General features: G+C 45.5%; 1 protein-coding gene across 1 annotated transcript in view; it reads left to right on the top strand.

Moving 5' to 3' along the window:
• Nucleotides 1-13,817, top strand: part of rsf1a (remodeling and spacing factor 1a) — a 44,733-nt gene extending 30,916 nt beyond the window's left edge. Inside the window, exons 13-19 of the mRNA XM_072459469.1 lie at nt 638-686; nt 894-982; nt 4,896-4,954; nt 9,117-9,333; nt 11,355-11,530; nt 12,529-12,699; nt 13,396-13,817. Of these exons, the coding sequence (XP_072315570.1) occupies nt 638-686; nt 894-982; nt 4,896-4,954; nt 9,117-9,333; nt 11,355-11,530; nt 12,529-12,699; nt 13,396-13,709 (1,075 nt within the window). The 3' untranslated portion in view covers nt 13,710-13,817. The remainder of the gene's footprint in view (nt 1-637; nt 687-893; nt 983-4,895; nt 4,955-9,116; nt 9,334-11,354; nt 11,531-12,528; nt 12,700-13,395) is intronic.
• Nucleotides 13,818-19,677: the final 5,860 nt, after the last annotated feature.

Raw genomic sequence — 19,677 nt, 5'->3', positions numbered from 1 at the left:
TGAAGCTCCAGCACTCATGAAGCTCCTGCACCCATGAAGCTCCAGCACCCATGAAGCTCCAGCACCCATGAAGCTCCAGCACTCATGAAGCTCCAGCACCCATGAAGCTCCAGCACCCATGAAGCTCCAGCACCCATGAAGCTCCAGCATTCATGAAGCTCCAGCACCCATGAAGCTCCAGCACCCATGAAGCTCCAGCAGCTTGTTTACCACGTTCACGTTCACGCAAGGAAAAACTGATAACAGCCCAACGTAAACCGATTTGAAACAAACCCAGATGATTGAAGTGTCTAGTTTAGAATCCCAAAGAAATAGGTCTGGTTCTATGTATGATCCATCGCCCGTTTTATTAGCAATTATCGCTTCAAAGTTTTAGTGCTAATGCTAATTATTAGACGCTCCTGAATGTCTTTCAGCCCCTGCTCACACCTGACACGCCCTTTGACCTGCTGTACACAGGGACATGATCTTAGACTTCACTTATTTAGCTCAGTCTGAGTTCTCTGTGCATGTAAATGATGCACACTTGAATTATGGGTTATGGTTAGAATTCAAATGAATTTCTGGCGTGCCCTATTTGCTATTCCCACACTAACGTAGTGTAATGTCTGACCTGATCTGTGTGCGCTCTGTGCAGGAGGGAGCGCCTGGTGTATGTGGGCATCAGCCTGGAGAACATTATCCCGGTGAGACACATACGGTGCCCTTAGATGTGTATGTATCTATAGGGTTCAACTACTATTAAGATGTAAGTTTGAAAATGTAAAGCTTCTTCAAAATGTATAGAAGTAGTAGTAATTTCCCTCTAGTCAAAATTTGGCGTGTAACAAGAACAAAGTCTTGTGACCTTCAATACGCCGGGTTCTGTTGAGTGAAATGTTCTGGGGTTGTAGGAGGAAGAGAAGAGCGTAAAGAAGAAGGACGCCCGCAAGAGTCGCCTGGGGAGACGCTCCACCAGAACCAGGAAGAGCATCAGCTACAGGTGAGCTCCACAGTGTGCTCAGCAACCACGGCCTCCACAGTGTGCTCAGCAACCACGGCCTCCACAGTGTGCTCAGCAACCACGGCCTCCACAGTGTGCTCAGCAACCGCGGCCTCCACCGTGTGCTCAGCAACCACGGCCTCCACAGTGTGCTCAGCAACCGCGGCCTCCACCGTGTGCTCAGCAACCACGGCCTCCACAGTGTGCTCAGCAACCACGGCCTCCACAGTGTGCTCAGCAACCACGGCCTCCACAGTGTGCTCAGCAACCACGGCCTCCACAGTGTGCTCAGCAACCACGGCCTCCACAGTGTGCTCAGCAACCACGGCCTCCACAGTGTGCTCAGCAACCACGGCCTCCACAGTGTGCTCAGCAACCACGGCCTCCACAGTGTGCTCAGCAACCACGGCCTCCACAGTGTGCTCAGCAACCACGGCCTCCACAGTGTGCTCAGCAACCACGGCCTCCACAGTGTGCTCAGCAACCACGGCCTCCACAGTGTGCTCAGCAACCACGGCCTCCACAGTGTGCTCAGCAACCACGGCCTCCACAGTGTGCTCAACCACACAGCAACACACTCTGGCTTAAACATTGTTCCCTCACCAATAACTGGAGACGTTTTAGCTTCAGTCACACTTTGATGAATCCTCTCCCTCTTATCTGTGCTTTAGAAAAACGCAATGCGTTTTTTAAGTCCATAAATCCTCACCAGACTCATTCTGAAATCATGTTCACAACTGTACGCCTACATGTCAATGGCAGATTAGGTTTGTTTATGTAATTCCCTCTGCTGCCAGTGGATGTAGCTCTAACTCAATCCCTGACATGGGAATGCCTGACTGATATAAAGTCATGTAATACAGATGGAAAATAGCCAATGGGCTAATTCTGGCATAAATATATTGTATGTCCCTAAAACGTAAGATGCCAACGCAGTGAGAGCAGCATGTTTAAAGAACAATAGTACAGATAATGCTGAATGTGCTTCATAATAATGCATTAGTCTCGTTTCCGTCTCACTCTTGCCATTTGGGATCTCACAATATCTAAACTGAACAAAAAATTAACCAACTCAACTGAACTTGCTGAACTCAAAGTCTGTGGCGGCTGGTGATGCAAAATATAGGGGGCGCTATTTGACATGACTTTTTTTGTTTGTTTTAAATGTCCAAAATTGAATATTTAACATTGACAGTTTGAATACATATTTTAAATACACATTTACAACTGAAGTAATGAAGTAAACACACTTTATTTCCACTTTTGGTCATGATAATACAATGAGTTAGAGGCAGATTCCATTTGTGAGAAAATACATTTGACATAAAATGACATTTTACACTTTATAAAATATCAGATTGTAAAGAACAAAACAAACATGTCAGTGATACTGTCACTTTTATTGCAGAGTAACATTACAACATGAAGAGGAAATAAAAACACAATTGTTGGTGTCTAAGTGGCATTAGTTTTCCTGAACGACATATGTAACATTTACATTTTTATATTTCATCATCACAGACATTATTGCTCTATGGGGTTCTCTTTCATGGGTTTTCTAAAGCATATTTTTATGAATAGAAGTTAAGTTAATGCTTAGTTTTAGTCTTATGAAAAGTAATAAACTAAAAAAAAACACTCCTCTTTAGGCGAGAGTTTTTTAATCAGTTGTTTCGCGAGCCTGTCAACGTCAAAAACGGTATAAAAAATATATATTTTTCCTGTTTTCGCGGATTTCCCGAAGTTTTTTTGGCCAAAACCTCGATAAAAATACAAATGTATTCTGCACCAGCATCTCCGACCTCCAACCATTTCTGCACAAACCCGAGTTCGTCAGAACGTCAGAGCTTTAAAACTCTCGCAACTCACGGCTTGACCATAGATCCATGAGATCAACATGAAGGATGCGGGGTGGGCGTGGCTTTGGCTCGCGCCATTCATTGAACTCGTGTTCGAACGAGAAAAGATGGTGTGGGGATGGTAGAAATGTGATTTGATTTTAATGACCGAAAGGACAAGATCGCGGATACAAGCGGTCGAAATGAGTTTCCTCCGCCGTGTGGCTGGGCGCTCCCTTAGAGACAGGGTGAGGAGCTCGGCCACACGGCGGGAGCTCGGAGTAGAGCCGCTGCTCCTCCTGGGCGCCTCCCTGGGGAGGTGTTTCAGGCATTTCCCACCGGGAAGAGGCCCCGGGGAAGACCCAGGACACGCTGGAGGGACTATGTCTCTCGGCTGGCCTGGGAACGCCTCGGGATCCCCCCGGAGGAGTTAGAGGAAGTGTCTGGGGAGAAGGAAGTCTGGGAGTCCCTGGTTAGACTGCTGCCCCCGCGACCCGGCCCCGGATAAAGCGGAAGAAGATGGATGGATGGAAATAAATGGGAAAATAAAATTGTAATTGTATTTTTATAACGTCCTCCCCTTTTAAAAATGCCACATCAGATTCAAGTCTCATCGGCTCGGATTGATATGAAATCAGCTGCTTTCACTTCATCATGAATATAGTTTTTATTCACAGCGGCCACAGTGGAGCAGCTCATTCTGAGCCGTTTTGGACGTACCTTTTGTCACAGACGCTGTAGATGCAGTTTGAAAAAGTAAACACGGAAAACAAGATTTGGATGAAGAAATCGCCCATTTCAGAAGGTTTTTCTATGAGGCTCAGGGCGCTTTTCAAACAGCCCCACGACGTACGTAGAAAAAAGACACAGGCTGCGCCACGCAGTAGACAAAGTATCATATATATATATATATATATATATATATATATATATATATACAGACAGACCGAATGGTAATGGAGAACCAACCGGACATAGTGCTGGTCTCAAGGGTCAGAGGAAAGCCGTGGTGGTGGGCATTGCAGTGCATCATGGGATGGAAACATCCGGAAAAAGGAACATGAGAAACTAGAGAAATACCAAGTCCTCAGAGAGGAGCTGGAGAAGGCCTGGAGCGTGAAGGTGTCAGTGGTGCCCGTAGTGACCGGAGCACTTGGGGCAGTGACCCCCAAACTGGAGGAATGACTTGAGCAGATCCAGGAAAAACATCAGACATCTCAGTCCAGAAAAGTGCAGGAACAGCAAAGATCCTGAAGAACCCTCAAGCTCCCAGGGGCCTCTGGAGGAGGACCCGAGCTTGAAAAAAGGGACCACCCGCGAAGGGTGAGGTGAGAGTTTTTATATATATATCAATCCATTAATCAATTAATTATAGCTATGTCTGGGATCAACTTGGTTAAAGGAAACGCTGGTGTTGAAAAATAAGTTTTGATTAATTCTCAAATAAATCTAAGGGAAAACCTGAACTACTTTTAATGCCAGATTCTGCAGCCACTTTTGGATCAGTCTTACGTTTTCGATGAAAGGTCCAGCTCTGACAAAGTCCTGGAGATACAGCTCACTCAGATGTGGATCAAGGCTCTTTGGGTCACTTCTCTTTGTGCAGGGTTTAGCGTTTGAAGATGTTGAATAGTCCAACGAAGCAGCCGGTGCTGAGATGGTGTTTTCAGGAGGAGATATTGAGCCCGAGGTACTTTGTCTCAGGAGGATGGAGCTGCAGGCCACCGTCTTTAAAAAAAAAAAAAAAAAAGATCTTTTGGTACATACATGTTTTACACTTCAAGATACTGATCAGAAAGCGTGAATATTGCACAGGTGTGCCTCAGGCTGGCCAGGCGGGGGTCAGGAAACCAGTCAGTATCTGCGTCCTCCATTTGCCTCCTTCTTGACTTGATGAGGTTGTTGATTTTGGAATGTTGCTCTGCTCCTTCAATGGCTGTTGCGAAATTTCTGGATATTGACAGGAAATGGAACATGCTGTCTAATACACCGACCAGAAGTGGTGTGTAGACATCATGCTATTGTGTGTAAGTGGGACATGCGTAATACCGACCACTTGTGTTGTTATCTCGTAGGTTCGATGACTTTGATGATGCCATCAACGAGGCCATCGAGGACAACAGAGACCTGAGCGGTGAGTCCTCTCTAAACAACACAGACGTAAGCCTGGTGTCCACTGCACGATTTTGGTTGTGTGTGACCAAAGATTTATGATTGTGGGGAAAATGGTGAATCGTGGCTCAAAATGAGAGGGAGCCAAACAGTGAACCAACGATGAGCTGCGATGGAACGAACCTTTTTGATATTTTAGAATCTTGGTTGCAAAGTAAGCCGTCCTGTCACTGCATCTATGATCAATCTCTGTTTAAAATGTTATGGTCCCGCTGTAAATGGACCATATTTTTTTCTTCCTTTAAACTTTTACAAGCACAAAAACACAGCTAACATGTCGCACTAGCTTCAGCAAACTTTTCTGACTCAAACGGAGCCTAAAGCCTGAGATTCACTCAGACAAGCTTTGATCGTAGCCACGATTGATCATGTGACATGTGTGACTGTTCTGTCGTACTTAAAGTCTCCTTGTAGCGTGACATCCATAAATCTTGTGAGATGAAAACAATTCTGCAGTGGCTTCATAGCGTTTCCACTTAAGCTGACAAGGAGCTACACCTCAGCCAGATGATTGAACAGAACACAGAGGACACAGACCCTCCAATTGTGTCTCCTCAGGGCTCTCCAGCCATGTACGAGCCCCAGGATCTCAAGAAGAGCATGCATGGAGAACTGAGTTTATTTGGCAAAATAGCCATTTATTCAAAAGCAGGAGTGCAGATAACACTGGTGTTTTCTGGGATCACTCTTTGCTCACGTCAGTTTACATATGTGTTATCGTCATCATGAGGGTAGTTAGGCATTAAACTGTTACGTGAACCAGTCCAATAAAAGTTTTCTCATGTCTGTGTTTCAGCAGCATAAAGTGAAAGTTAACAGCCTACGGAGTCAAATTTTTTGCGCATACTTTGGTGTAATCCCTCATTGGTCCAGTGCCATGTAGACACAACTCTGGACTCTCAGCCAAGAGTAATTCTTAAGGGAGTTTTTGGTTTCACTTGAGACTACTCTTCTTTGTTTTCTAACAGCTCTTTAATGGGCTATCTATATCCTAATGTAAACTGACTTTGGCTCCCTCCTCACTGAGGACCTGATTAGCATTCGAATGCTGTGGGCGTCTCCCGCTCCACGACTTCAAGACACTATTATAAACGACCTGAAGGTTAAACCACCGTTTCTGTTTAAGGACGGATTTTCTTTTTGAACAAAGATTGCCTCTTTAACTCTTTCAAAGCATCTTTTGTCCTGCTCAGAATCTTCTCCTCACTGTCTTTGATCGAGTGGTTTGTGTCTTTAAGATGCAGGTGCACGGCGCTCTGTGGTCCTGAACTCCAGTGTCTTCTGTGCTGATAAAGCCTCTTGTGCAGTGGCTGTTTAGTCTCACTATGTACCGCTCTTTACAACTTTCTTCACTGCATTGAATAGAATAAACTACATGCATCTGCATCTTGTCCTTGAACTGTTTTTGTCTTAAAGTGTTGCCTGGTTTAAAATAAATAGGAATTTTGTGTTGTCTAAAGATTCTTTGCAGTTTTTCCCACAGTCCCGAGACATAAGGGTTCTAATCTCTTTTGTCCTGCTTTTTGGTGTTCTTCACTTTGTTAAGAGCCCAAACAAAGCTCTGTTATTTAAAGTGGTTCAAAATTCTTAAAATGATTAACTTGGAACAATTTTTAAAATAAGAGTTCACAGACCAAACGTGACCAAATACAATCGTTTGAATCCTTCTTCAAAAAACTTATAGACGAAATAATCATGAAACAAAGAACAAATAAAATCTTTTTTGGACACTCTCATCTACCTGCAATGACTGAAGAGCAAAACACAAAAATAGGTGCTACTGAAATTCAAAGTGCAAGCAAAAGGTTAATGAACAATAAATCTCCGGCGAGTGACGGGTTCACCTCAGAGTGGTATAAAGCTCTAAAGACGGTTACCCCCCACGATTCCGAAGGTTCATGAGTCCGAAGGTTCACTGGTCCAAAGGTTCACTAGTCCGAAAGTTCCTCATAGGCTAAAGTGAAGGAGCAGACGGCATCGGGATGTAGTCAGTCTGTAAAATGCATGAAGCACGAAGACACGCACTGGGGCTCGTCACAACGTTTAGTGAACCTTCGGACTAGCGAACCTTCGGACTAGTCCCAAGGCTCACTAGTCCGAAGGTTCACAAGTCCCAAGGTTCACTAGTCCCAAGGTTCACTAGTCCCAAGGTTCACTAGTCCCAAGGTTCACTTGTCCCAAGGTTCACTAGTCCCAAGGTTCACTAGTCCCAAGGTTCACTAGTCCCAAGGTTCACTAGTCCCAAGGTTCACAAGTCCCAAGGTTCACTAGTCCCAAGGTTCACTAGTCCCAAGGTCCACTAGTCCCAAGGTTCACAAGTCCCAAGGTTCACTAGTCCCAAGGTTCACTAGTCCCAAGGTTCACAAGTCCCAAGGTTCACAAGTCCCAAGGTTCACTAGTCCCAAGGTTCACTAGTCCCAAGGTTCACTAGTCCCAAGGTTCACTAGTCCCAAGGTTCACAAGTCCCAAGGTTCACTAGTCCCAAGGTTCACTAGTCCCAAGGTTCACTAGTCCCAAGGTTCACAAGTCCCAAGGTTCACTAGTCCCAAGGTTCACTAGTCCCAAGGTTCACTAGTCCCAAGGTTCACTAGTCCCAAGGTTCACAAGTCCCAAGGTTCACTAGTCCCAAGGTTCACTAGTCCCAAGGTTCACAAGTCCCAAGGTTCACTAGTCCCAAGGTTCACTAGTCCCAAGGTTCACTTGTCCCAAGGTTCACTTGTCCCAAGGTTCACTAGTCCCAAGGTTCACAAGTCCCAAGGTTCACAAGTCCCAAGGTTCACTAGTCCCAAGGTTCACTAGTCCCAAGGTTCACTAGTCCCAAGGTTCACTAGTCCCAAGGTTCACAAGTCCCAAGGTTCACAAGTCCAAAGGTTCACTAGTCCCAAGGTTCACAAGTCCCAAGGTCCACTAGTCCCAAGGTCCACTAGTCCCAAGGTTCACAAGTCCCAAGGTTCACTAGTCCCAAGGTTCACTAGTCCCAAGGTTCACTAGTCCCAAGGTTCACAAGTCCCAAGGTTCACAAGTCCCAAGGTTCACTAGTCCCAAGGTCCACTAGTCCCAAGGTCCACTAGTCCCAAGGTTCACAAGTCCCAAGGTTCACTAGTCCCAAGGTTCACTAGTCCCAAGGTTCACTAGTCCCAAGGTTCACTAGTCCCAAGGTTCACAAGTCCCAAGGTTCACAAGTCCCAAGGTTCACAAGTCCCAAGGTTCACTAGTCCCAAGGTTCACTAGTCCCAAGGTTCACAAGTCCCAAGGTTCACTAGTCCCAAGGTTCACTAGTCCCAAGGTTCACAAGTCCCAAGGTTCACAAGTCCCAAGGTTCACTAGTCCCAAGGTTCACTAGTCCCAAGGTTCACAAGTCCCAAGGTTCACTAGTCCCAAGGTTCACTAGTCCTAAGGTTCACAAGTCCGATGTGGATGATAGAGTCCGCGCCGTGCTGTGGATATTGCGGTGCCACACCACGGCAGGAACACCGGAATCAGCGTTTCCATCTCGGGTTGGATCCACAATGCGCATCGAGACCGGCGCTGTCGCCTTTCACCACCGCTAGAATCCACACACGCCGCGGGAGTGTCGGCGAGGCGCGAGGTAAATCCCAGAGTAGGTGCCCTAGGCGAGCTTCTCCCCTGGCGTTCTGTTCTGTCTATCCAGAGGTGATGCCCCTGACTTGCTAGAATACGTAACACACTGCTTTCGATTTTTCGATTTTCTTCTTTCGTTAGATTTATTTGTCAATTCCAAAATAGTGTTTGGATACATAGAAGGGGGCGCAAAAAAACAAATAAAAAAATATATATATATAAAATAAGGCGGGTGCCTGGGGCGTCCGGCCTGGTGGAAGGGCCGGCCCTGATGACACACTCTGCCATTAACGGAACTGTTAACCAAAGTGCATATGGACCTGTGGAAAGAGAGAATGATGGACAATGTTGTTTGAGAGTGTGTGGCAGAGACGCATAAGTTTTTATGCGCCTAGAGGAAATGTTGTTGTGTCCTATGGCAAGACACTTCAACCACATTGCCTAGTAAAGTGCTTTGAGTGCCTTGAAGGTGGAAAAACATTATATAAATACACTGTAATAATAACAATAATGAAAACTGCCATTTCAACCTTCTTCTGCAGGAAGATGCAGCCGAGCCATAGGCCCAGTATCAGAAGAGGGCATAGAGGTCACAAGGTTAGTTGACAGGCCTGAGGTCCAGAGGCCGGTTCAGAAGCTATTCTGCTGGCCTGCTGCTGCTGGTCGTGTGAGGAAGAGGAGGCGGCGCAGGCTGAACGACCTGGAGAGCGACAGCACTGCAGCGGACAGCGAGGAGGACGAGTACCTGCTCAGCCACAGGTACTGGTCACTTCACACCAGCACAGGTACTGGTTACTGTGTGTGTGCGTGTGTGTGTGTGTGTGTGTCGTTACACATGGAGGATGACACTAGAGCAAGTTTAACTACAGTTGTTTTATGGCCGCTGCTTCATGGAGTTTACATGGGGCAGAGCGAGGGGCTGCACCGCTGACAGTTTATTGAGGTGCAAAGCAGCCATTCAGCACAAGCCCAAAGTAGAACAACGAAACGCACTTGAAGAGAAGAAAAAAAGGAGGAGGCAGAAAGTGCCATAAGCGTAATCCTACCTGTTAACGCTGTGTTTATTTGGGACCCTAGGCTGGGGCTAATTGGTATCATTCTACACGGGCTCGGGCCGGGCTCAGACCGGGCTCGGGCCGGGCTCGGGCTCGAGTCTGTCATTTTTGACTAAAGGCAAATGAGCTGTGCATGCATGTGCCATCAGTGGGTAGTTGGCTGCACACATGTGTGCGCATGTGTGCCATTCGTGTGCAGTTTGCTTTGTGCGTTTGTCATTTGTGTGCGACTGGCTGCATGCGCGTGCTGTTTGCTACATACACATTACAACACACGAATGGCACACATGCGCACACATGCATGTATCGGCTATTGTAAGAGCAACCATGAGATGAAATATCCACCATGGAAAAGGTTTGAGGCTATGATCAAGACAGCTCGGAGAGAGTTGAGCCAACTGTCTGAGGCCTGCCTAAAGAGGTACGAGAGAGAATGAAGACAGGTGAATAAACAGGTTTTTTCAACCGGCAAAAGTGTACGCTCAATGGCAGAGCAGACCCACCAAGGCTGGAAACTGAACAGTACTGAAAAGGCATATGGAAAAGAGAAGCATCCCACAACCGAGATGCACAGTGGCTGATGGCTCTGAGAGAAGACCACAGCAACATCCCTGAACAGAACCCAGTCACCTTCACTGTGGCAGACGTACAGGAAAGAGTCTCAGGCATGAAAAACTGGACAGCATCGGGCCCTGACATGATACATGGATACTGACTCAAGAAACTCACCTCACTCCACGAGCGCCTAACAGCCCAAATGAACACACTGCTAAGAGACGGGACGCACCCGGAATGGCTAACCGAAGGGCGTACGATCCTGATCCAGAAGGATCCTCAAAGGGCACAGTCCCGTCCAACTATCGGACAATAACCTGTCTCTTCACAATTGAATTTCAGTTTTTTTGTTCCGTTTGTATCAGACATTGGATGATTATCATGAGCGAAATGTATCACACTAGGAACAGATCCTTCTGGTTTGGTCAAATATAACAGGATATCGTCTGTGTCACATCTAATATCTTGGCCAATGGTTGAACGTACGTTACCATGTGACTTAACACGAGGGACAGCTTTTGTCCTCTCCTCTGTCCACTCCGCAGGGGCCCGGAGAGTCTGCATCACAGAGGACAACACGACAATGAAGTGACTAATTCAACCTTTTTCATTTGATATTGTTTCGATGCCTCCACACTTTTAATAAGACATTAATATTAGGTTGGTATAACATAAACATTGTTGTATGGGTCAAGCCTGAGGGCCAACAAAAATTGGTCTGAGGGCCGCATTCGGCCCCTGTGCAATAGTTTGGGCACCCCTCCTTAGTTAGCTAGCATTAGTAGCTTGTGAGAAAGTTTTCCGCCGAGGTTACAGTCCATTATCTTCCATTGTTAAACTCCCAAAGCATCACCTTGTTTTTCCTCTGTTTCCTCGTCTTTCACAGCGTCAGAGCCAGTGCAGCCTTTGCACCTGCACATCTGAGTCACATGGTTCTGAAGTGTCACTGCTAAAATATGAAATGTCATGATGTCACCTTTAAACTCATGAAACACAAAACAAGGACAAAGAGGCCCATAAAATACAAATTGGAGGTTTTCTGTAAATCATATTATACTTGATGCTAGTTTAGATTCTACTGGATTCTAAGTTTCTTTAGTTGTAAATCATTTCCCTTTTGCAAAAATGTGCAATATTATTAAACTTGATCAAACGTGTGTTGTGCCTCAGCTCAGAGGAGGAGGAGGAGCTGGCTGCCTGGGGCGTGGAGGAGGAGGAGCCAGCTGACAGTGAGGTGTGCAGTGGAGACAGTCTGAGCGAGTACAAGGCCGTCCACAAACAGTCCAGACCTCGAGGACGCCCAGCCAGGAAGAAGAGACGTCTGCTGGACAGTCCACAACACATGGGTAATGTTCCTCTGGACTCCACAAGCACGACAGCTCCGATCTTCAGCACCTACAAGGAGCTCTGAGGAGCAGACAGGAGGAGCTCTGAGGAGCTCTGAGGAGCAGACAGGAGGAGCTCTGAGGAGCAGACAGGAGGAGCTCTGAGGAGCAGACAGGAGGAGCTCTGAGGAGCAGACAGGATGTATTTTGCTGCATTAAAAGCAAAAAAATAAATCAAAATCACTATAAATGTCTCAGTTCTGAGCAGATGAAGTGTCGGGACAGAAGCAGCAGCTTTGACTTTTATGGATGAAAAACACATGAATATTTGCACAAAAGTGAAAAAAAAAGCAAAAGTCCGACTCAAACCTGCTTCTCCTTCTGAAGGTGAAATCTGTCCTCTGCACATGCTCAGTTAGAGCTTCTCTTCTCCTCTGCACATGCTCAGTTAGAGCTTCTCTTCTCCTCTGCACATGCTCTTCTCCTCTGCACATGCTCAGTTAGAGCTTCTCTTCTCTGCACATGCTCAGTTAGAGCTTCTCTTCTCTGCACATGCTCAGTTAGAGCTTCTCCTCTGCACATGCTCAGTTAGAGCTTCTCTTCTCCTCTGCACATGCTCAGTTAGAGCTTCTCTTCTCCTCTGCACATGCTCAGTTAGAGCTTCTCCTCTGCACATGCTCAGTTAGAGCTTCTCTTCTCCTCTGCACATGCTCAGTTAGAGCTTCTCTCCTCTGCACATGCTCAGTTAGAGCTTCTCTCCTCTGCACATGCTCAGTTAGAGCTTCTCTTCTCCTCTGCACATGCTCAGTTAGAGCTTCTCTCCTCTGCACATGCTCAGTTAGAGCTTCTCTCCTCTGCACATGCTCAGTTAGAGCTTGATTGCCACTGACCTTCTTCAGATTTAGTTGGAGGCTCATGTTTTATGGTAGAAACAGATGGTTAATATGGCCCCGCCCCTGTTGGGGCCTCATGTATGGTGGCATCGCCGTGGTAACGCTCTGTTCTCTGGTGTGTTTCAGCCGGCTCCAGTGTGAGCGACAGCGGTGAGGACAGCTCCAGGAGAGCTCTGCGCAGAGGTCAACAGCAGCAGGTCAACTACTGCGAAAGCTCCGGCTCAGACAGCGGAGCGCCCCCTGCTGTGCAGAGTGTGAGGAGGCGAGCGGAGCCAGTGTCCAGTGACTACAGCAACGGTCAGCAGCGCTCACACACGCACAAAGTCAAAATCTGATGATATAATAGAACAGCAGCACAAAATGGCCGGCAAGAACCCAAAGGCACGACACAGGAAACAGTTCAGGTTTAGGGTCTTTATCACCAGCAGAGATGAAAACAAGGTTGTAACACGTGGCAGACAAATCCAGAGGAGCAGGAGCAGGAGCAGGATGACAGGTGCTGGAGCTACGGTAACACACAGGACAATCTGGCAGGGAACAGAGGGAAATGGACTGGTCCATATACTAAGGCGGGGCAGGTCCATGGGCGGGGCAGGACAGGTGAATGTGATGAGTCATTAGTGGAGAGCAGGAGAGAGTGGCAGAGTCTGCTCTCTGATTGGTTGGAGTGGCACTGAAGGGGATTGACCAATGGAGAAACAACTAAAGCCTGAAGGCTGAAGTTGTGACACTAAAATCGTCCTGATGACGTCAACAGCACTGGATGAAGTACTCGTTTGTGTTATTTAAGGTACATAAGGTATTTGTAGACATAACATGAGCAAACAGACAAAGACCTGGACACATCCTGGCGTCCTAGAGACCTAAACTTCATCCAGAGTCATCTCTTTCACTGTAAAGCTCTGTAAATATTGCCCCCTAGTGTCAGATCGACCACATTACAATTCTCACATTGTCATAAATCCTTCTGTAAAACTACTTCCTCCACTTCAGTCTCTCCGCTCTCCAGGGACTCAGAGGAGGACTGTGGTGAGGAGGAGGACGGCAGGCGGAAACGACCCCAGGCCAGGCACCGAAAGAAGAGGAGACGGAACCAGCAGAGGCCCCGGCACCAGCAGAGGCCCCGGCACAGCCTGGCCGCTCAAGCAGACTCATCATCAGCAGAGGAGGAGGAAGACCTGTGTAAGAGACCTCCGCGCCGGGCCCAGCACCACAGCACAGCGAGGACGGGCCCCAAACGCCTGGGCCTCAAACACAAGGGCCCCAAACACAAGCACCCCAAACCCCACAGCCAGCCCAGGTCCTGACAGCTCTGTGTGGATGAGTGTGGAATGTTTGCGTGTGGTTTTTTTACTTTCATGTTATTTTAAAAGCGACATTCAACTAAACTAACCAATAGTGACAGATTCTCTCTGAAACATCCTGTTCAATCCTGTTCAATCCTGTTAAATACACCCTAAAGGCCTCGTCAGTGGTGGAAGGATGGTATTATGTACACTGTGCGTGCGTGAGCGCACAAACGCACACACGCAGTGCGCACGCACTTATAAATCTTTAAAAATGCTCAATCAAAATTCCAAAATGGAGGCAAAAGTGAAATACTGTACTGCACATTAACAGATCCTAATGTGCACTTGCATTTTATGCCTCAAAATTTTATTTGAGCTTCACAAAAAGTAGTTTGTATGTAATATATCTGTAGATAAAATGAAAAACTATTGTGGGCTGTACCTTCTGCAGAGCCACCACACCTCACTGTGGGTCGTTCTCGTGAGTGCGATGGCCTCTTCCGGCCACTAGGAGGCAGGACAAGGACACATGTATTTACAAGGCAATGTTTGGATCACTCCCTTCTACATTTGCACTTTGACCTCACAGAGAAGTGAAGCTGTCGCTCTCTGATCCTTTCAGAGCTTTGGTCCTGCCCCTGGCCCATAGTAGTGTGAGTGACTGATTGTGGGGTGGACAGGGGTCTTTATGCAGCTACAGGTGCTTCCATTGGAAGTGGAGGTGGACACTTAATTGGACTTAGTTGGACAGAATTCTTGCTGATTCATAAACTTAATTGCAGCAATAACACATATAAATGATTTAAAAATCATACAATATGATTTCTGTATTTTCACAGTGGAACTGCACCGTGAACACAGCCGTGAGAGAACTCGCAAAATCGCAGGGGGTCAAATACTTTCCTCACTGTAAATGTGTCAGGTAAAATGGGAAAAATAAGCCCAATTAAACTAAACTAGAGTAAACAAGTCTCATATGGACTCGCCTGGTTAAATAATAACATTACATTAACAGGTATTTGTCCGGTAAAAACCTACAAATCAGCATTTTGCTTATTTGTCTGTCATATTATATTAAATACTATGACTTAAACAAATGCAGTAAAACAGCGTCATATGTTTGTCTGAGGTTTATGTTCCATTTGCCTCTGTTCTGTTTCCAGACTTTTATGGGGTTTATTAGTTATTAGTTCATTTCTTTGGACTGGTTTAGTTGCACATGGCTGGACCTCCTCTATTTAAGTTTCTCCTAGTCCACAGTGTTCTAGTGGGCGGAGCTCGAGTGCTTCTGATCCCGTGGTCAGTGGTTTGAATCCTGCTCTCTCCTGGTCAGAGCGGTCAGATCCACTTGGTTGGTGGTGCGATCACTGCTGCCTTAGGGGAATACTGCCGTTGTGTCCTTGGGCAAGACACTTAACCTGACTTGCCCCTAGTGTCTGCAAACATCTGGAGTGTGATGTGTGACGTTCCTTGATGTGAAGCGCTTTGACGGGACAAAAGAGATATATAAATGTGACCTTTTTTTTTTGTGCAACAAGGAAGAAACAAGTCTACTCTAGGTTTTTACTAAATGTATAGTTTACTAGTAAAAGAATACTGCATAGGGGCATTGCACTTTCAGGTATTGTGTGTGGGGCCTGTCTGCAGAAGGACGGGCCCCGGGGCCACTCCCATATCGTCTGCATTTGCATAGGACACGTGCTGTAAACAAGTGGTAACTGCAGTGACTGTTCTGTTCACGTCTGATCTGCTGTGTGCATTTTGTGCTCTTGATTATCAGTGACTTCCACGACCAGTGCCGTCTGTTGTAATCGCTAGAACATGTTTATACTATTTTTTTACTAATTTGCTATAAATGTAGTTCTTTATCAGTACCAAACTGTTGAAATGTAAAAATGGGAAGACGTTGGAGGTTTATAGAGCTGGATTTGGAAGAGTCATATCTCTAGATAACACTGCTTTATTCGATTATAGAAACGTGTTTTCACGGACATTAAAGTGTGAAATAAATAAATATTACATTTAATTGTTGTCCAGAGTTTGTTTTTATTTTTTATTCACAAAACCTGTCTCACCCGTTTGACCAAATAATACAGCCACGTTTCAATCAAATTGCACAAATTGAATGTTAAAAATGTCTAATGGGAAAAAACAGTATTTGTTGATCTGTTTTTGTGCACGAGGTCGTTTTCTGGCTGTACCAAAATTGACTTTGGGAGAAACAGCAGTGTAAACACTTATTTTGATATAAAAGGGTCAAACCTGTGGGGAACGTCTTGACCTGCACTGGACCGGCTTTATAATCCACACCATCCCAAAGCTTCTCCCCATCCCGCCTGGTCCCGGGTGCACAGCGCAGAGCCTGCCCCCCTGAGAGACCCACACAGGCCCCAACGGGTCCCAATGGGTCCAAAATGGTCCCAACGGGTCCAACATTTTTAGATCATTTATATTTTTTTCAATTCGCTTCTACAGGCGCCGCGCGCAGAGACGAGCTGTACGTATTAAAGCTGTTTTTGCTTTGAATTTCGGTTGTTGTTTTTCTCTTTCTCCTTTATTACAGTACAGCATAAAACACACACTTGAAGACGCACAATTCCAGTAGGTGGCAGTAAATGCACCTTTTCAGTTGGCTGCAAACCGCCATTAAAAGCGACACAACTATCTGATAAAAAGCATATATTCTTCTATGATTTGACCAGTCTTCCACACATAACTGCACGATTGTATTTATTAAACCAGTGCTTTTGGAAAACTCCGACCAGAAGTGAAGTTTTTGGTGTCAATAAACACTTTATCGTAGCTGGGGTTGTGGTCCTGGCTAGTCAAAGAAGTCTGTACCAAATTGAATTCATCTGCGTCAAAGTAAAAATCTTTGTCCCATTCAAAATGCTTGTAAACCAGAATGCATGTAAGTCTATGGCAATATGTGTTAGGTTGCCACGGTAACATGCTTAGAGATTGAGGTACGCCATCGTTACCTTTTTGTTCAAAATGGCTAAAAGCATGTCTGTTTTGACTTAATTCAAATGTTCAAGGGGGCGCTGTAGAACCTTTGTAAATATAGATATATATACAGTAAATGTAAAACGTATATTCGGGCCGGAAAATAGGACGTCGCATGCCAGAGATATGCAAGTTTTAACAGTTAAAAAATGGGAATTTTTGCTAATGAACTTGCCACACCCACATTTGGAATTATATCAAAAATCAAAAGAATTACCTCTACTTGCATATGGGTGCCATATTGTAACATTTTCAAGCCTTTTGAGTAAAAATCCAAGGTGGAAAAAAATAAAGTTTGAGGTGAAGAATTTTTTTTTTTAAATTGGGTTCCACCCACAATGTGGGCTTTAGGGTGGGTCATAATTGAGGTAATGTGAGGTACGTCTGTGCCAATTTTCATGTCTAATGTGTTTTGAAATTAAAAAAAAATTAGACACCAAAAAATGTAGCTGGTTTCAGGAGAAAAATAAAAACAATAAAGTAACGGAAACTTTTTTCTGCCATTTTTTTCCACTATAAAAACTCAAGATGGAGTGAAGTGATTTTTTGACATTGTGCCCGGTCACAAATTAATAACCCGTTATACATGTTTTCAGATAAATAGATTGTCTTTTATGAATTGTTAAATATGAAATTTGGAGAGGGCACCAGAGAGCTATATTAATAGCTAGCCACTACATTTGCATATCATTGCGTTCATCTTGGTAATATTCACAAACGCTCCAATAACATTTGAAAAAAAAGTTTAAGAAATTCCCCCCCAAAAAAAGGTTTTCCCAACCGGCATTTCTATATTTATATGACAAGAGAAAAAAGAGGATGGAGTTTACCTTGTTCGAAAAATGACTTTATTTCAGCTCAAATTAGAGCGTTGCTGATGTGACCCAGAATATGAAGCTCAATGATCTCATACTGAGAGTCATGTGGTGCCGGGGGTTCCTGCACAGGTCTCATACTGAGAGTCATGTGGTGCCTGAGGTTCCTGTACAGGTCTTATACTGAGAGTCATGTGGTGCCGGGGGTTCCTGCACAGGTCTTATACTGAGAGTAATGTGGTGCCGGGGGTTCCTGTACAGGTCTTATACTGAGAGTAATGTGGTGCCGGGGGTTCCTGTACAGGCCTTATACTGAGAGTCATGTGGTGCCGGGGGTTCCTGCACAGGTCTCATACTGAGAGTAATGTGGTGCCTGAGGTTCCTGCACAGGTCTTATACTGAGAGTAATGTGGTGCCGGGGGTTCCTGTACAGGTCTTATACTGAGAGTCATGTGGTGCCGGGGGTTCCTGTACAGGTCTTATACTGAGAGTAATGTGGTGCCGGGGGTTCCTGTACAGGCCTTATACTGAGAGTCATGTGGTGCCGGGGGTTCCTGTACAGGTCTTATACTGAGAGTATAGTGGTGCCGGGGGTTCCTGTACAGGTCTTATACTGAGAGTAATGTGGTACCGGGGGTTCCTGTACAGGCCTTATACTGAGAGTATAGTGGTGCCGGGGGTTCCTGTACAGGTCTTATACTGAGAGTCATGTGGTACCGGGGGTTCCTGTACAGGCCTTATACTGAGAGTCATGTGGTGCCGGGGGTTCCTGTACAGGTCTTATACTGAGAGTAATGTGGTGCCTGAGGTTCCTGTACAGGTCTCATACTGAGAGTCATGTGGTGCCGGGGGTTCCTGTACAGTCATGAGGAGGAAGTGAAGAATCCCTGGGTGAAATTTGTTCTTACAACATGGAAGGAGCTGATCAGAACAAACGTTACAAACTTAAACTGGTAAAACTTTATGACCAAAGGTTTTGTACAAATAGAACTGACCTGAGACTCAAGGTCTGGAGGACAAAAAGTATAGAAGTTTTTCACGAGTTGATAAAAGAGAATCACATGAAAAGCTTTGATATGTTGAAAAAATCCTTTGACTTGAAGAACCAGGATTTAAGATAAGATAATCCTTTATTGTCCCACATGGGGAAATTCCATTGATGCAACGCAGGTAGATAGATTTATATAGGTTTTTACAAATAAGGAGTTATTATAACCAATAATTTAAACTAAAGAATTTTAAGCTAATGACCCTCTGACTGAGATGTTTATCAAGGGTTATACATTGGAGCTTTCAATGGGAACAATATCTAAATTATATCAATGCATTTCTAATCTGGACAGTTACTGCTGTCTTCTGCTACTTTACTAAATCTTTTTTTTTTTTAAGTGGGAGGGAGAGAGTGGTCTTTGAGAGTGTTTGTACATCCCTGTGGAGGACATCCAATCACATGCTTGGAGAAAGTTGGGTTGGAAGAATATATCAGTTTTTTCATAAAACCATGTCAAAGTGCACATTATTCACTGGGAAATACAAACTGATGGAGAAATGCACTAAGGAGGCAAACCATGATAACGTATTCTGGGACTGTCCTGTGGTCCAAAGGTTTTGGACTGAAATTAAAGGCGCAATGGACGATTTTTTTCCCCAAATCTGAGTATCATTTCCTTGTGGCGTGGACTGCTGATTAGTCCTGCCACGTGTCAAGCCTGGTTCACCTGCAGAGCCTGGTTCACCTGCAGAGCCTGGTTCACCTGCAGAGCCTGGTTCACCTGCAGAGCCTGGTTCACCTGCAGAGCCTGGTTCACCTGCAGAGCCTGGTTCACCTGCAAAGCCTGGTTCACCTGCAGAGCCTGGTTCACCTGCAGAGCCTGGTTCACCTGCAGAGCCTGGTTCACCTGCAGAGCCTGGTTCACCTGCAGAGCCTGGTTCACCTGCAGAGCCTGGTTCACCTGCAGAGCCTGGTTCACCTGCAGAGCCTGGTTCACCTGCAGAGCCTGGTTCACCTGCAGAGCCTGGTTCTGGCTCGTCCCCACGAGAGCAGCACGTTAAATAAATAAATAAATAAAATCACAAACTTGCTTTGGTGATTCTGTGCCACATGAAACAATGATAAAATGATAAAGCAACCTATATAAGTCCAAAAGAAAAACAATTTAAATCTG

This window comes from Eucyclogobius newberryi, unplaced genomic scaffold, assembly GCF_026437365.1.
Source record: "Eucyclogobius newberryi isolate DKJ021-1_F unplaced genomic scaffold, fEucNew1.0.hap1 SCAF_10, whole genome shotgun sequence".
NCBI classification, from domain to species: domain Eukaryota; kingdom Metazoa; phylum Chordata; class Actinopteri; order Gobiiformes; family Gobiidae; genus Eucyclogobius; species Eucyclogobius newberryi.
Note: the sequence above shows the minus strand (reverse complement) of the source record. Positions and strands in the feature narration are given on the sequence as shown.